The sequence below is a fragment of the Mytilus edulis genome, chromosome 6 (assembly GCF_963676685.1).
Source record: "Mytilus edulis chromosome 6, xbMytEdul2.2, whole genome shotgun sequence".
Classification (NCBI taxonomy): Eukaryota; Metazoa; Mollusca; class Bivalvia; order Mytilida; family Mytilidae; genus Mytilus; species Mytilus edulis.
In genome coordinates, this window is record NC_092349.1 from 12,912,177 (window position 1) to 12,928,881 (window position 16,705).

General features: G+C 32.2%; 2 protein-coding genes across 2 annotated transcripts; both read left to right on the forward strand.

The window, feature by feature from the left end:
* Positions 1-1,313: 1,313 nt before the first annotated feature.
* LOC139525980 (BTB/POZ domain-containing protein KCTD18-like) lies at positions 1,314-3,608 on the forward strand. The gene is made up of 2 exons (XM_071321168.1): positions 1,314-1,443; positions 2,437-3,608. Exons 1-2 carry the CDS (start codon positions 1,423-1,425, stop codon positions 3,196-3,198), a joined length of 783 nt encoding a protein of 260 aa, XP_071177269.1. The 5' UTR covers positions 1,314-1,422; the 3' UTR covers positions 3,199-3,608.
* A 3,753-nt stretch (positions 3,609-7,361) lies between these two features.
* Positions 7,362-15,510, forward strand: LOC139527155 (uncharacterized). Its single transcript, XM_071322445.1, has 4 exons — positions 7,362-7,495; positions 9,314-9,403; positions 10,044-10,157; positions 15,316-15,510. The coding sequence occupies exons 1-4, from the start codon at positions 7,402-7,404 to the stop codon at positions 15,435-15,437; spliced, it is 420 nt and encodes a 139-aa protein (XP_071178546.1). The 5' UTR covers positions 7,362-7,401; the 3' UTR covers positions 15,438-15,510.
* The last annotated feature ends 1,195 nt before the right edge of the window (positions 15,511-16,705 follow it).

A 16,705-nucleotide genomic window follows, 5' to 3' on the forward strand; every position in this document is an offset into this window, starting at 1 on the left:
TAGAATACATAGTTTAGTAGGGGAGTAATGGCTTGAAGACGAAATAAATCTTTCTTTGTAATGAGCTATGTGCTGCCGCCCAAGTTCGGGACCCAGTACATGGTTGGAACTTTCATTGTAAAATGTGTTTGGTTCTGCTTTGAAAAGAATCACAGAGCTTAGTCAATGTACCATATTATATAAAAGAAATAATTGGTTGTAAGGACCTAGTCCTTAATTGAGATTCTTATCAGATTTCCTTTTTGTCATATTAATAATTGTTCTGATTTAATATGTTGGTACGGGAAACAAGGAACATTATCCTCATACAAAAAAATAAGATAATTCTAAATACATGTTCCAAAAAAAAATTGAATTTATTACAAAGGATAATCATAAGATATACTGGAATTGTCCTGGACCGCACTTCTGTAATGGGTATATGTTAATGGAATCCTTCTCCGAATACGGGACCAAAATATTACTAGTGGTAGACCCCAATGTCCAATGATCTACAATTTCTACCAAATATTGGCTGTCAAAAAAATGCTAACATTCCAATTTTCAATAACAGTTAACAGCAAATACATTATCACAATAACAGATAACAAAAAAACTAAAAGCCCAATAACAGCTAACAATGAATAAGACAATAACAAACTATTCAAACTATTCAAATGGCGTGTATCTTTTTTCAAGTTAACCGAAAAGTACTACAAACATCATAGTTGTTGGAATATCATTGATATATTTTTGATCTTTTAATATATGTAACGTTAAAGGTAAATATTACACTGAATTATTACAACAATATATGATTATTAAACAACCATTTCATCATGTTAGTTACAGTGGGCCCAGGCCCCCCTCCTACTATGATAAGTAACGTATTAGGTACTAATTCTAGCTTTCCTTTTGAGGGAAAAAAAATGTTTGCTTACTTAAGGAATCACCGAAGCATGACCCCCTCTTAGGCAGTCACCCCCCTCTTTTTATGAAGATTATGTATCCGCCACTGAATTCATTAGAGTAAATAAAGAGTAAAAATAAGTTATGAAGCTCCGAATCGATTAATCTAATGCTATAATGAGTAAATAGCACTGAAAGTAACAATTTTAGTTACCTTTGCAGTTATGGAAAAGAATATGTATACAATGAATTTCTATAATAAATAGAATTGAAACTAAGACAAACAAGCATATATTTATCTCGTATTTAAAAGAATTGTAAATGGATATGTATTATTTCAGGTTTTAAACAAAGAAAAAACACCTTAAAACAAAAGTTTGATAAATGTATAGGTAGTGTATTGTCCAACGTTCTGATCGACGCACACGAATAAACAACAATAATCAATAATACGTCAATCTTGTTTATAAACATAGAGTTTCAAAATAAACAAAATGGTAAAATAAATAAGTAAAATTTCGATTTGGATATCAAATGGACAAAAAGAATGAACAGGTATGATTTCATCTTTTGAAAACTTATCTCAGACACCTTTATGCATTTTTACTTTAAAAAATGTATAATTCTATATTGTTTATAAGTAAAATGATACTTGTGATATACAACAAATCATGACAACAACAAAAAATAACTGATTTGAATACACATATGACATATTTATTTACAATAAAAAATAACGAATAGTCCCCTGACTGAGTGTCCTCCTGCAGCTCTAATGACTGTTTTATGAAGGAACCCGTCTTCTTCACTTTGATTAAGCAGGACCACTAGTTTTTTCCTAGTTTATTTGAATATCAATTATATACATTGTGTGTGGTGCACATTATAAATATAAGTAAAGCTAGTCCACCAATCATGATAATCGATCATTCCTCAAGTTATTCAAGTTAGTCAAGACCACTATACAATGTATGTTTAAACTGTTTTAAAAGACTAATTTTAACGACACACTTTTTAGACTTTTAAAGGATAAAATAATCCACGTTTTAAGATATCACTAAATAATGCTAAAACAATATACCAGTATTTTATAATGCTAAAACAATATACCAGTATTTTATAATGCTAAAACAATATACCAGTATTTTATTATATTAACAGAGCTATTCTCATACTCGTGTATATTTTCTTAAATACTTTAGCTAAATCGTACGATCAAATAGAAAAGTGTCATGTTTGGCTGATGATTCTTAATTTATGTTATGCGTTTGCTATCATTGCTTTTCCTTTTATCTGCAACCTCGACGGGCTAGGGTGAAATTTGAAAAAATGAAAAAGGCAGGACAGGAGTAAGAAAAAAGGCAGGATGAGACACTTAGCAAAAGAAAATATTGCAGGATGAATATTTATGCAAAAAAAAATATAGTCAGGATAAACCAATAAAAAATGGCAAGACCGAATAGAGTGAAAAATCAAAATGGTAGCTCCCTTAAAATGTTGTATTGTTCATTTGTTTTTTGTTTGAAGCTTTCTATTTATAACTTGTAGAATGGATTACCATCAGTTATTAATCTCAATGTAGGAGGATATTTCTTCACAACGAGGCTATCGACTTTGCGAAAATATGAAGACTCGATGTTGGCGGCTATGTTCAGTGAAAGATACACACTAGATAAAGACAAAGATGAAAATTTCTTTTTGGATATGGACGGAAGTAGATTTAAGCACATTCTTAATTACCTTCGCAATGAACAGCATCTTCCTCCGCGTAATATAGCACAGGAAGTTTTGGAAGACGCTACATATTTAGGCATAAACACACTTGTTGACCACATTAGATCTCTTGACCACGACTGGGAAGATGTTCGCAATTCAGTTCCATATTATTCCGAAATGAAAGAAAAAATAATTAAACTGGGCGAGACAGTTGATGCCCACTCCGAAGTACCGCCATCTTGGAAATTTCACCCACACGTGATTCTTGACTTCATTATTGATGACGGTTTGAAGATAAATCAAGATCTTTATCAGAAAAGCAGGAAAATTCTAAGACAAGGCAACATTGAAATTAACTGTCCAACTTACGCGGATGCAGTTACACTTGCTGGTTGTCTGTATAAAGACATTCTAAACGATGGGTACAACGTTAAAATTGAAGAATTGTTTCCCTGCTCCGGGCAAGTCTGCAATGATCGGCCGGTTTCAGAGATATCTAGTACAATTTCCGCAGATGATAATGTAGAAGAGTACACTAACTTCCGTTTCATGCTCATATTTGATTGGAAAAAGTTTCTTTCCTCCGATTTATAAAAAAACATTGTTATGTTATTGTATAGATAAGAAAAGATTACGAAGTAACGTTTTTAAAAACGGGTATCTCAACCATCGAAAAAAGGAAATAAGCAGAGCAATACTATCAACGGGTATAAAAGAAGATGCTGGCAAACCATATGTATACGTCAATAAGACTACTGATCAAAGTAACCCAAAAGCATGTAGAGGGCATCACATAGTGTTCAAAAATGTATGGGTATACATAACACATACGAATATGAGGTATCATTGCCAATGAGACAACTCTCAGCCGACGACAATATTACACAGAAATTAACAACTATAGGTCATCGTAAGGTCTTCAACAATGAGCAAACTCATACAGCATAGTCAGCTATCATAGAAGGTCCCGAAAAGATAAATCTAATACAATTCAAACGAGTTAACTGGTGTACAAAATTATGAATGAAACACAAATATGTTGCACAGCAGACGTCAACCACTGAATTACAGGCGGTGTTAAACATGTTTAAAGAAAACAAATTAAGATATGACCAACGAAATTCTTGGCATGAAAATGACACAAGAATATGGACTTGACACGAACACTAATAAAACTAGTGTTTTGAGATCTAAATTGTCTGCCTTTTAAATCCAAATCAGTAAATCAAAAGGTTTTTAGAGAAACATGCACCCACTGGTGGCCTTCGGCTGTGGTCTGTTCTATGGTCGGGTTGTTGTCGCTTTGACACATTCCCCATTTCCTTTCTCAATTTTATTCCAAACGTACGGAATAGTCACTTACTTACTAGCTCTATGAAAAAGAAACTACATTACTATGGAAAAAACATACTTAATGAATCCTCAATCATCACAGCATTAAAAACAGACGTATTATCCACCTTAAGTCATGGTATTAACAAAACAGCCTACAGCTTTTGAGTGATATCGACCGTGCTTTCATTCGACATCATGTCTTGAAATGTCCTGTACCAATTCAGTTGTTATCAAATAGTTGGTTTCTATGTATATTTATTTCTGTTGTTCTGTTGTTTCCCTCTAAAAGTTGATGTGTTTCCCGCGGTTCTATGTTTTCGCGTAATTGAAATATGATTATTCTACAGGGTTTACCACTGTTGACTTTATTTTTCATTTTCTTTCAATTCGATGATATTACTGCTTTATAATGTTCCATTTAAGTAATATTGACATTATCAAGTAAAGGAGGGGTTAATATATTTAATTTCTAAAGGTTTCACAATTAAACATAAAAAAGGATTCAACGAAAAATCTGAACAGAACTCTGAGCGGAAAAAAGTATGTTTATGCAATTAGTAAAATAACAAAAAAAAAAAAAACTGAACTCCGAGAAAAATATCTTAATGGAAAGTCCCTAGCATGAAAGATCAAACATAACAAACGAATGGATAACAATTGTCAAAGTCCTGACCTGGCACAGACACCCCCTTACGTAGAAAACTGTTGATTAAACCTGTCTCTACAGCAAGTCAAAACCCCTCTTATATGGCAGTAGCTTTATTCGAACACGTGACAGTCGCTTTATTCGAACACGGAGGATACAGCAATTGTCCTTGTTGAAAAGGTTAAATATTTTATTTTGAGTCGAATGATTATTTCATAACGTTTAGAAAATATATTATATCACAAACTCCGACTTACGCTGAACATGGTGTTTTGATTTTAAATCGTCCTATCAACTTCTTAAAATAGTTCAGTTTTTGTAATAGCAATTTCGAGGGTAAAAAATGATTTTGGAACCGTTTCCTGCCTTGATATGGGTAATTCTACACTTCGTTTCGTTGCAACCTGTGACAGCTCTCGTTTATGTCTACTATAAACTGCGTGAAATGCCTCCTTGTTTATTGAAGCGTTGTTTTGTTTTGCCGTTAAACACAATCTCTCATACTTTGATATAAATGCCCAGGATAATGTTACATAATACTCAGTTAATGGTTGTAGTTAATTAAAAGATAGGCGAAAGATAACAATTAAAGGGGCATTCAAACTCATAAGTTAAAAACGTTGCAACTTCGTTAATATGTTATCTACAGACGAAAATTATTCTAATCCGTCCATGTCTAGTTCAGAAATAGCATCGAGGTTTTTTGTATTCGGTAGTTTGTTTTGACACAGTCACTACTTATTTAATTATTCTCATAGGTACCTTTGGTAATCTAAGGCTCCAAATGTATTCAGATATTGATACATCTTTGTATTTGAATTAATTAGGAATTTTAGCTATTCTGATGATGGTCAAAATAGTATAGTGCTTCAGAGGCGCTACATTTAAATCTTATTTCTTCATTTTCAAATTCTTTCTGTATTGTTAATCTTTTATTACTTTTTGCTTATTCTAAATATGTGACATTTTATTACGCAAACAGTTATAGATTGACAGGACAAACACCCCTTGCAGAATATATTTTAAATGCCCAGTCGAGGGCCAAAATATGACTAGTAAACCGACAGTCATCTACGTGTATCAAGTTTTTTCCCCCAAAATGCTTGGAAACGCGAGACCGACATTAGAGTGCTGTAGTACTGATCCTGAAAAACCCTTAGTTTTTATAGTTTGCACAAAAAGCAAAATTAAAAATTATCATAATCATATCTTATATTCCGAAATACTAGCATAAGATCAAGTACAACATGAGGGCTTTAACATGTAATGAACTTACACATACATATATACAGCACTATAAACGAAGAAACCTATTTATCTGCCAAAAAAAACACGGTTGAATTAGATCTTACCGTTTTTAAGCTGGATTTTTTTAGAAGTAAAGAAAAACTATTTTTTTTAAATAAGCATACAATACTACGAAATTTGGTAAATATTGAAGGCCTTTAGAGAAAGGTCATTGCTTTGAAATAAATGGTCGTACTTCTTCTTTTATAGTTTTATTTCAATAATACTGTTATGTCTTTTAAGTAATCCAGTTGATCTGAGTTAAATCAATGATCCTCCTAGTACAAATCTGGATATCCCAATGCTGCTATAAATATTAGAAATCAATTAAAAATTTTACTAAAATTCATCAGAATTATGATTTATATTCAGAAATTGAACTCGTCATCGATATCAGAATTGAAATTTTGTATTAACGCCGGACGCGTGTTTCGTCTACAAAAGACTCATAAGCGACGCTCTAATAAAACAATATTAAAAAGACAAAACGAAGTACGATGTTGAAGAGCATTGAGAACCATATATTCCCAAAAGTTTGCCAAATACGGCTTAGGTAATCTGTTCCTTAGGTAAAATAGCCTTACAAAATTGATTTCAAATATCAACTTGAGGTTGAATTTCCAATTTGTAGCAGCAAGATTGTTGATTTCTACTAAATACCTATTTCTTTTACTCAAAATTTATATTTATCAAAGATCATAGGCTTATAATTTTGTAAACCAGACGCTCGTTGTGCATACACAAGCCTTATAAGTGATGCTCGTATGAGAGCAGTATGAAGGCCAAATACAGGAAGAAGTTGAAAAGCATTGAGGACCAAAATTCAGAACATTCTAAGTAATTCAAACAATTCAAAGTTTTGTAAACAGTTAATTTATTAATATTACCATATCAAATGATAGTTCAGGTCAACTCTGAAGGGCTAACTACTTGACTAGTGAACAATTAAGTATCATCAAAACAAAGCAAAGCAAAAAAATAAAAAAATAAAAAATAAACAGCAGCAATACCATCAGTATATTCCTTAAAGGTTTGAAAATTAATAAAACCATAAAGAGAATTAATTGTGCTGTCACTACATTTACATTTTTTTTTTACTAAAAGAAATATTTGTATCACAGCGTGGATGACATCATTACAAGTGACCTTTGAAAAATACATTTTTACGCATTTTTATTATTTTAACCTTTTTAATTTCCTTTTTACGTGCGGCAGGTTTGGTTCTTGTCGCAGAGACAATACATGACGTCTCGTTAATATTTGTCTCTTTTATATGTAATCATCTCTTTTTTAATTTTTCGTTTTGTATTAGCTCGTTCATAATATATAATTATGTATACTTTTCATTTTGCATTTGACATTTAAAAAACACTTTACTTTATATTCAATGACAACATACGATATATTTCTTGTAATAAACTATCTGTCATAGCCAGTTTTTTTCCGTCTTAAACTGACATCAAACATCTTCTTATAAAACTGTAAACAAATTTGTTCATCATAGCAAACAAAATTATTGTAGAGAAAAGATGCATAAATTTGTCTTAATTTGTTTCCTGGTTATAATTTCCCTGAGCATAGCACAGAAAAACAAAAGAGGAAAAAATGTTTTGGCTAATAAAGGTAAGACAACTAGAAGTTCTATGAATCTGACCTTTTCGTTGTGTCGTTTGTTTTCTCCTATTTTTGAGTGTGAATTCACATTACTATAAGACGTGTCACGGTACTTTTCTATCCCAAATTCATGTATTTGGTTTTGATGTTATATTGGTTATTCTCATCGGATGTTGTCTAATGCTTAGTCCGTTGCTGTGTGTGTTACATTTTAATGTTGTGTCGTTGTTCTCCTCTAATATTTAATGCGTTTCCCTCAGTTTTAGTTTGTTACCCAGATTTTGTTTTTTGTCCATAGATTTAAGAGTTTTGAACAGCGGTATAGTACTGTTGCCTTTATTTAGCTGCTCACGAAAAAAAGAGGGGTGTCTTTTAATTTGAAATTTGAATGAATTTGTTTTTATCAACCCCATAGAGTTTTGCAACTCGCCCATAGTAGTTAACAATGTTTCTATAAATTGACTAATGAGACTTTAAACAGTCTCTTCTGAACATGTTTTCAACGGATCATATTTAAAACACAAAGAGTTTTGAAGCTTACTCTTTGTAGTTTGATATGAGAAAGTTGTTTTAAATTGACCAATGAGAATTTAAACTTTCCACTGTTGGACATGTTTTCAACCGATCAGAATTTTATATCAAAGAGTTGTGAATCTACCTCACTTTTGAAAGGTTTCTAAATTGACAAATGAGAATTTAAAATTGTCGATATTGGGAGATGTTTATGACCAGTATTTAACAAGTATTTTTTTCTTTAAGACTTTTAACGATATGTCATTTACACAAAGTTGGCTTAAAATGCAAGAAGTGGTTTGATTATAAAGCAGAATAAAATATATTCAGAAATGGATGCGTTTCAAAAGTAGATTCAACACTTTAGAGGGTTTACTTGGTGTTGGAATTGCTAGTTGCATAGGCCGTCCAAGAATAGTTTGTCGAGTACCTTTCACACTATTAAAAAAAGAAATATAGTTCGAATGAATGTCGATAAATTACCATGCACATAAACTCATTATGGATAACATGATTAAAATTGTGTACGCTATATAGAAAAGAGTTATCAGTGACAAAGGGCACTAAAGTTTATGCTGATTCACGATATCATTCATAACTGAAATTGATGTTTTTAATGCTGTTTAATTGAACTATGAACCAAAGATGTTAGTGTGATGGCGAGTAAGAATGATATTGCAACATCAAAAAAATAGTTTTACAATATAAAATAGTGATATATTAGAAAATATATACGAGATTCCTTCTTGAATTGTTTAGTTTTTATTTTAGTGGTTTTGATAGAACCAAAAAAAAAATGATGTTATTCTAAAATCTTGAAATTTTATTATATCATACTTTATGGCATACTTTCAGATTTTTAGCTATAAAATCAGTGTTAATTCACCATTCTCTACACAAGAAAATTCATGTACCAAGTCAAGAATATGACAGTTGCTATCCAGTCGTTTGATGTGTTTGAGCTTTCGATTTTGCCCTTTGATTAGGGACTTTCTCTTTGAAATTTCCTAGGAGTTCAGTATTTTTGTAGTTTTTAATTTTTTTTTATGAATTATCGAAAATTCATATTTTCATGTTTTATTACAATCACATCAAATTTTATCATTTTACTTGATCTTTCCAATGCAATTGACGTTTAGACAACAAGATTGAAAGTAGGGACTACCCAAAGGTTTTTATGCTTTATCATTTCGTTAGGGGAAGGATTCTATCTTTGTTGTATTTTAAAAAATTTTGTTTAATATTTTGGACTTTTTCATTTATTTTTTTGTTTGTTCTATAGTTCAATTGTGTTGATATCTTTATGAATTTCAGTTATTACAGATATTGAGAAGTGTCGAACTTGTAAACGGGATTTCAAAACAACAGAGTTGAGGGAGCTGTGTACCGAGTTGTATTGTAGCAGTAAGTTTTAAAGAAATCGATATAGAATTGTGTGTTATTAAGCTTTTGGCATGCGCAAAACGTAAAATTTAAATTTCAATTTACAGAAAGGAGGTAAATAGGACTTTCTAAACGTGTAACTCGGGGCGACTCGTACAGAAAAGAAAGTTGTATTTTAAGTGAACTTTACCACAAATTGACTACAATATAAAAGATTATTATGTCATTAGCACGAGAAAGTATTCTACTTAAATTTGCTTGGTATTTCGATAGAGGACAGGTTATGTATAAGCTTGATAGGATGGCATTGCATGTTGGCCAATTGGCTTTCATGTATGAGGAATTTGATATGTTAAAATTAATGACATTGCTATGAACCATCAAATAGAAACGTGATATCATGGACTCTCATTTCAGAATGACGTTGATTTCGATAACTTACTATGTAACTGTCATCGAATGTAAAATGATACATAGTTGCACAATTCGCTTGTGTGCTTTAATTGATACCAGTTATAGCAGATTAGATGATAAATTTAATTGAAATGGGGAATATGTCAAACAGACTTCAACCCTACCAAAGAGCAGAAAACAGCCGCAGTCCACCAATGGGTCTTCAAAAATATTTCTATAATTCAAAGAATCTTTCTTGTTTTAACAGAGGACAAGTCCAGAAGAAACTTGCAAACACCTAAAAGATGCAAGTCATGTGCTAAAGAGTTTAAATTCCAGAAGAAACAACAGAGGTGTAAAGAAGTATTCTGTGCAGGATCTTGTATGTACAATTAATTTCTCTTTATATGATATAAGTGGCATATATTTTGTATTTGCAGTTTTGATTGCGATGGTGGTTTATAGAGATGCACTTTTGCAATTTTCATAAGAAAAATCTGATTTTTAATATTGGTATAAACTACTGGTGTACTGAACTAGTGTTTAAAAAATAACGTATAATATTAATGAAGAAATATACTTTTTACTTTATCAGGAACGCTCAATCCCAAACATAAAAAGACAAGAGTGCATGCGTACTTCTAATAGTAAAGAAGTATATATGACTATAATGAACGCAAACTCACAGTGTAGATACTATTCTGTACGCTATCCGGAAGTCGCGATTTTCGAAGCGATGATTTCCAACTGGCTAACAGGACGGTTTTGCCTACGGTAACTTTTCTCATCATTTGTTTACTCCTATATCTACAAAGTGCTTTGAACATCTTCAAGGTATATATAGCATAATAAATATGAGTAACTGTAACAAAAACATGCATTAGAATATAAAATATACGTGTGCATCACATCAACTTAGTAGAAAAAAGTGAAATCGATGGACAATTTTGCTCTCGTAGTACAAAGCAAATAATCTTTTATTGCAAATATTTGCATCAGTTTAGAGTTAATTATATGCTGTTTCAATATTCTTTTCGGATTTAAGTAGAATATTCGTATTTCCCATAAAAAAATATGTTTTCCCTGAGGATCCCAAAATAAATTACTGTACGATCAGTCTAGAACTGACTGTATTCTAGAATCAATTTTAGATTTTTTGACTGTATGACCAGTCGTGATTTTGAAGAAAAAACAACAACAATTTGAAGGTATATACGTGTATATGTGATATTATGAACTATTCAGGGAACTATAACGTGTAATTACTTTCATCAGACAATACAAATATATTTCTGATGAATTTTTTAGACGGCAAAATAATTGTATTTTTGTTCCATCAGTCTTATTTAAAATCAAATGCCTTAAAAGTAATACATGATTCGCTTGTGGACTTTGTAATAGTGTATCGTTACAGTTATCTGTTTAGCTATTACATGTTTAAAGATTATTTACACCGTCCGCCGTTGACCAATTGAAAATGGATAAAGACAGCTTTGCGTAGGGGGGTAATTCATGTGATTTAATTTTGGTAAGTTTACAGAAATAGAAGGTCCATAATGCATTAATCGAGTAAAAATGGAGCAATTTCAGAAAACTTTAATGATTGGTTTAGGAGGTTTAGGAGGTGTTGGAAATACCTGATGGGTGCCCCCATATAAGGTAATGTTCAAGTCCGTATCTTATATAAAGTAACCCCATAAAAGATTTTTTTACTAAAATTCGAAATAGACGGTGCACAATACAGTCATTATCATTTATGATAAGGAATCCGAATAAGATTAATTAATAGTCATATCAGTGACGGATTCAAAAAAAGGGGATCCGGCAGACCCTTTTTAGCTCTCCTGGTCCAAAGGGCCAAGTGAGCTTTTCTAATCACTTGGCGTCCGGCGTCCGTCGTCGTCCGTCGTCCGTCGTCGTCCGTCGTCCGTCGTCGTTAACTTTTACAAAAATCTTTTCCTCTGAAACTGCTGTGCCAAATTTAACCAAACATGGCCAAAATCATTATTAGAGTATTTAGTTTAAAAATTGTGTCCGGTGACCCGGCCAACCAACCAAGATGGCCGCCATGGCTAAAAATTAGAACATATGGGTAAAATGCAGTTTTTGGCTTATAACTCAAAAACCAAAGCATTTAGAGCAAATCTTACATGGGGGTAAAATTGTTAATCAGGTCAAGATCTATCTGCTCTAAAATTTTGAGATGAATCGGACAACCCGTTGATAGGTTGCTGCCCCTGAATTGGTAATTTGCTGTTTTTGGTTATTATCTTGAATATTATCATAGATAGAGATAAACTGAAACAGCAAAAATGTTCAGTAAAGTAAGATCTACAAATAAGTCAACAGGACTAAAATGGTCTGTTGACCCCTTTAGGAGTTATTTCCCTTTATAGTCAATTTTTAACCATTTTTCGTAAATCTTAGTCATCTTTTACAAAAATCTTCTCCTCTGAAACTACTGGGCCAAATTAAACCAAACTTAGCCACAATTATCATTGGGGTATCTAGTTTAAAAATTGTGTCCGGTGACTCGGCCAACCAACCAAGATGGTCGCCATGGCTAAAAATAGAACATAGGGGTAAAATGCAGTTTTTGGCTTATTACTCAAAAACCAAAGCATTTAGAGCAAATCTGTCATCGAGTAAAATTGTTTATCAGGTCAAGATCTATCTGCCCTGAAATTTTGAGATGAATTGGACAACCCGTTGATAGGTTTGCTGCCCCTGAATTGGTAATTTTGAGGAAATTTTGCTGTTTTTGATTATTATCTTGAATATTATTATAGATAGAGATAAACTGTAAACAGCAAATATGTTCAGCAAAGTAAGATCTACAAATAAGTCAAACAAGACCAAAATGGTCTGTTGATCCCTTTAGGAGTTATTGCCCTTTATAGTCAATTTTTAACCATTTTTCGTAAATCTTAGTTATCTTTTACAAAAATCTTCTCCTCTGAAACTACTGGGTCGAATTAAACCAAACTTGGCCACAATCATTATTGGGGTATCTAGTTTAAAAATTGTGTCCGGTGACCCGGCCAACCAACCAAGATGGTCGCCATGGCTAAAAATAGAACATAGGGGTAAAATATAGATTTTGGCTTATAACTCTGAAACCGCAGCCTTTAGAGCAAATCTGACATGGGGTTCAATTGATTTTCAGGTCAAGATCTATCTGCCCTGAAATTTTCAGATGAATCTGACTACCCGTTGTTGGGTTGCTCTCCCTGAATTGGTAATTTTAAGGAAATTTTGTTATTATCTTGAATATTATTACAGATAGAGATAACCTGTAAACATCAATAATGTTAAGCAAAGTAATATTTACAAATAAGTCAACATGACGGAAATGGTCAATGGACCCCTAAGCAGTTATTGTCCTTTATAGTCAATTTTTAACAATTTTCATAAAATTTGTAAATTTTAACTAACATTTTCCACTGAAACTACTGGGCCAAGTTCATTATAGATAGATATATTGTAAGCAGCAAGAATGTTCAGTAAAGTAAGATGTACAAACACATCACCATCACCAAAACACAATTTTGTCATGAATCCATCTACTTCATTTGTTTAATATTCACATAGACCAAGGTGAGCGACACAGGCTCTTTAGAGCCTCTAGTTTAATTATCAATGCATTTGTATGGGAACATATATTTGGAATCCCCTTTCCTCCTGGATTGGACCCCCTCTTCATTTAAAAATGGCCGGAACCCCCAATGTATATTAAGTGGTTTATGAGGAGATGCGCTTACAAAACCGGCGAAACATATTGTACCGGTCCAACGAACGAACGGAAAGACGGACTTCTTTATCACTATAACCCCCGCTTGACAAAGTGGTGTACAATTGAGTGTCAGAGAGACAGCTCTACATCTTAAACAAAGTGAAGGAACTGTGATCAATTATAGGCTACAGTACGGCCTCGAATGTGTGTAAATACATGCATTTTTATATAACAACTAAATCTGTGTGTTTGTACAATTTTAAGTATAACGGAGGACATTTCTGAAACTTATATACTAGTATACATCAAACCTTCCTCTTATTTTAGCAACATTTAAACATCCTTATACGTAATGTAGTAAGTCGAGTACACCCTATTAAGCTAAAACATGTTTCATAAGTTTTCAGGATGTGAATGTATTGAAATATATTTGTGTTATTTAGAAAAATGCCACCTTCTAATGTATCGTAAATAACTTTGAAATCACCACTAGAATACAGTGACATAAAGACTGATAATACAGTTTTAAAATAAACAAGCGAGACTGATCGTACAGTGAGAAATTCAAACAAGTGTAATTTTCTTATTTCTGGCTTCAAAGATCTGGTTGAAACTTTTACCACCACTTGAAATATACTTCAGTTAGTTAATTAAGTCTGGTTTTTACGTTAATTTGTACACTAAGAGGGTAAAAAGATTGTTTTTATGTTCGCCGACTGATTTTTCTTAGTGATGCACTTGAAAATCTCTTGATTAAGGCAAAGATACGAATATTGAATGTGCGGAATTTAATTCTAAACCATTTGAGAATATCGATGTCGGCTGAATTAATCATTAAGCAATGTACAGATGATCAACTTAACGTTAAATTCAGTATACTCATCAAATTTAAAATGTGATCCAAAAAGTTCTCGCTTCGAAAATCGCGACTTCCGGATAGCGTACAGAATAGTATCTACACTTTGAAACTATATAGTCCAATTTATCAAAGGTCAATTTTACCTGAGAGAGTAAGAGACTTAGTTATCTAGTGATGTGATAGTTCATTAACTGAGAATATAAAAAAAAAACAGTGTAATTAATAATGTCAGTCCCGGAAATTTTTGTTTTCACGAATATTAATCATGAAAATATAGAGAAATGAAAACATTCACCTTTAATATTAGTCACGTACCTTTAGTCAAAAAGGTTATTGTCATAAGAAATTGATAAAAAAAAAATGCTTGTTTGTTTTATTTAGATTTTCTTTTTACTGCAGTGTGAAAAATTAAATTCAAGCCTTAAATTAGTTTTTTCATGCTTATCTTGTATTACAGCTTTTGACACTGAATTTCTATTTAACATCACTTTATACTGGATTATAGAAATTGATTTGATATTGGTACTTTGGATGAAACAATGAACACTGAACTATAAAAGTCTCGGATTATACCTAACCGTTTTGCATTATGCTTATTTACAAAAATTTTGCAATACGTTTACTTCTTTAGTAATATATTTATCTGAACTGTTGATTTAACTTTTCTTTCGTTCTGACTTAAAAACATTCAACACTGAAATATTATGTTCTCTGGTTCTTTCAAACTTTTTATAACATTTTTAATTTGTATTAAACATGGTCACTGTACAACTCGCACCTTTTTAATATGAAAACAGATTTACAAACATTTAAAGGTAAATAAGAAACAAATATGGTGACTTGAATCTTCACAAAAACACCAACACAGCATAAAGATATTATGTGTTGAAAGTGACCTAATGTAACTTTAGATCACTGTATAAAGCATTGGCTTTGTTTCTGTTTTAGCGACAGTTGATCCTTCCACCTTTGCCGGAAGAGCACTTGCCTTTACAGTGGATATGCTATGTGCGTACTGCAAGGCTAGAAACAACTATAGATGTCTTGTACAGTATGGTTGTCAGATGTAGACGATATACTGGCTTATCTTAAAATATTTTGTAAATAGTTCGTTAATCGTAGATACAATTTATCAAAATTTTGCGACTTTGTTATTATTTGTACGTAGTGTGCCGTCGTGATAATGATATGTAAAGGTGGATCGGGGAAGCTGTGTGGCTAATCGGATAAATATCCTCCTATAGGTTCCAAGAATCTCGAGAAGACATACACGACAGGTCATCGAATTGTAGTCAACAAAGACCAAAACCCATGCATTATATTTAGCTATGAAGCCAATGGCCTATTATGTGTTCGGCTTTTTAATTACATCTGCTTCTTCAGTTTGGATTATGAGATTCATGAGGATAGCACATCATGAAAAGTTCTTCGGACGAACCAAAAAATAAAAATGTCTTTTTCATTTACAAACACTGGGTCGATTTAGCGGTTTTTTTTAATGTTTCAGTATTATTCATACGATAACCGTTTTGAAGTCATCCCTTTGAAAGTTTTACGGACGCCATCGCAAGTTGTTTGGCCGTTATGAGATATCCGTTTCACAGATGGTTACAAATACATATATGTTCCTAATGTCGTAACTATAATCCTGTATCCTTTTCCCAAATATAATCTACCAAATTGGACTGATAACCGGGATTTTTATAACATGAGCATCAGTTTTTTTTGTGGGGTTTATGAATCTTAGTCTTTCTATTTTGTGTGTTTGTCTATTGGTCTTTCAGCCATGACGTTCGACATACAACTTTGAATGTCTCTCTGATATCTTTCGCCCTTCTATGATCATTATATATATAGCTACTAACATCATAAGGTATATTGTGTACATTCTCGCTTTGACATTTTGGTTCCGAGCGTTCCTGGTGATGGTAAATTCAGGAAAACACTTAGGAATATGACAGTTCTTGTCAATTCGTTTTTGATGCGTTTTGTTATTTGATTTTGCCATGTGATTATGGACTTTCCGAATTGATTTTCCTCTAAGTTCAGTATTTTTGTGATTTTACTTTTTAGAACGTACAAAATGTTTGAATTCTTTTGAACATTTATCTCTCCTAGTTTTGATGGGGTTTGTTTTGATCAGACTCTAGTGTTTTATGTTGTGTTTTGAGTTCTGTTTTCTGTTATGTTTTTTTTCTGTTTTTTTTTACAAGAGGTTTACCTAGCTATAAAAGTAAAAACGGGCGTATTCCAATATTTACTAGTAAATAAGGAGCATGCAGAAATTCCTGTACCAAGTTAGGAATATGACAGTTGTTTTCTACTCGTTTAATGAGTT

What these genes read in the sequence shown, in the direction of transcription:
- LOC139525980 (XM_071321168.1), top strand. Translation starts at nt 1,423, where the DNA reads ATGGACAAAAAGAATGAACAG. An exon ending in TGGACAAAAAGAATGAACAG is followed by an intron (nt 1,444 to 2,436) that starts GTATGATTTCAT and finishes TATAACTTGTAG; the next exon opens with AATGGATTACCATCAGTTAT.
- LOC139527155 (XM_071322445.1), top strand. Translation starts at nt 7,402, where the DNA reads ATGCATAAATTTGTCTTAATTTGTTTCCTGGTTATAATTTCCCTGAGC. An exon ending in AAATGTTTTGGCTAATAAAG is followed by an intron (nt 7,496 to 9,313) that starts GTAAGACAACTA and finishes TATGAATTTCAG; the next exon opens with TTATTACAGATATTGAGAAG. An exon ending in AGTATTCTGTGCAGGATCTT is followed by an intron (nt 10,158 to 15,315) that starts GTATGTACAATT and finishes TTTCTGTTTTAG; the next exon opens with CGACAGTTGATCCTTCCACC.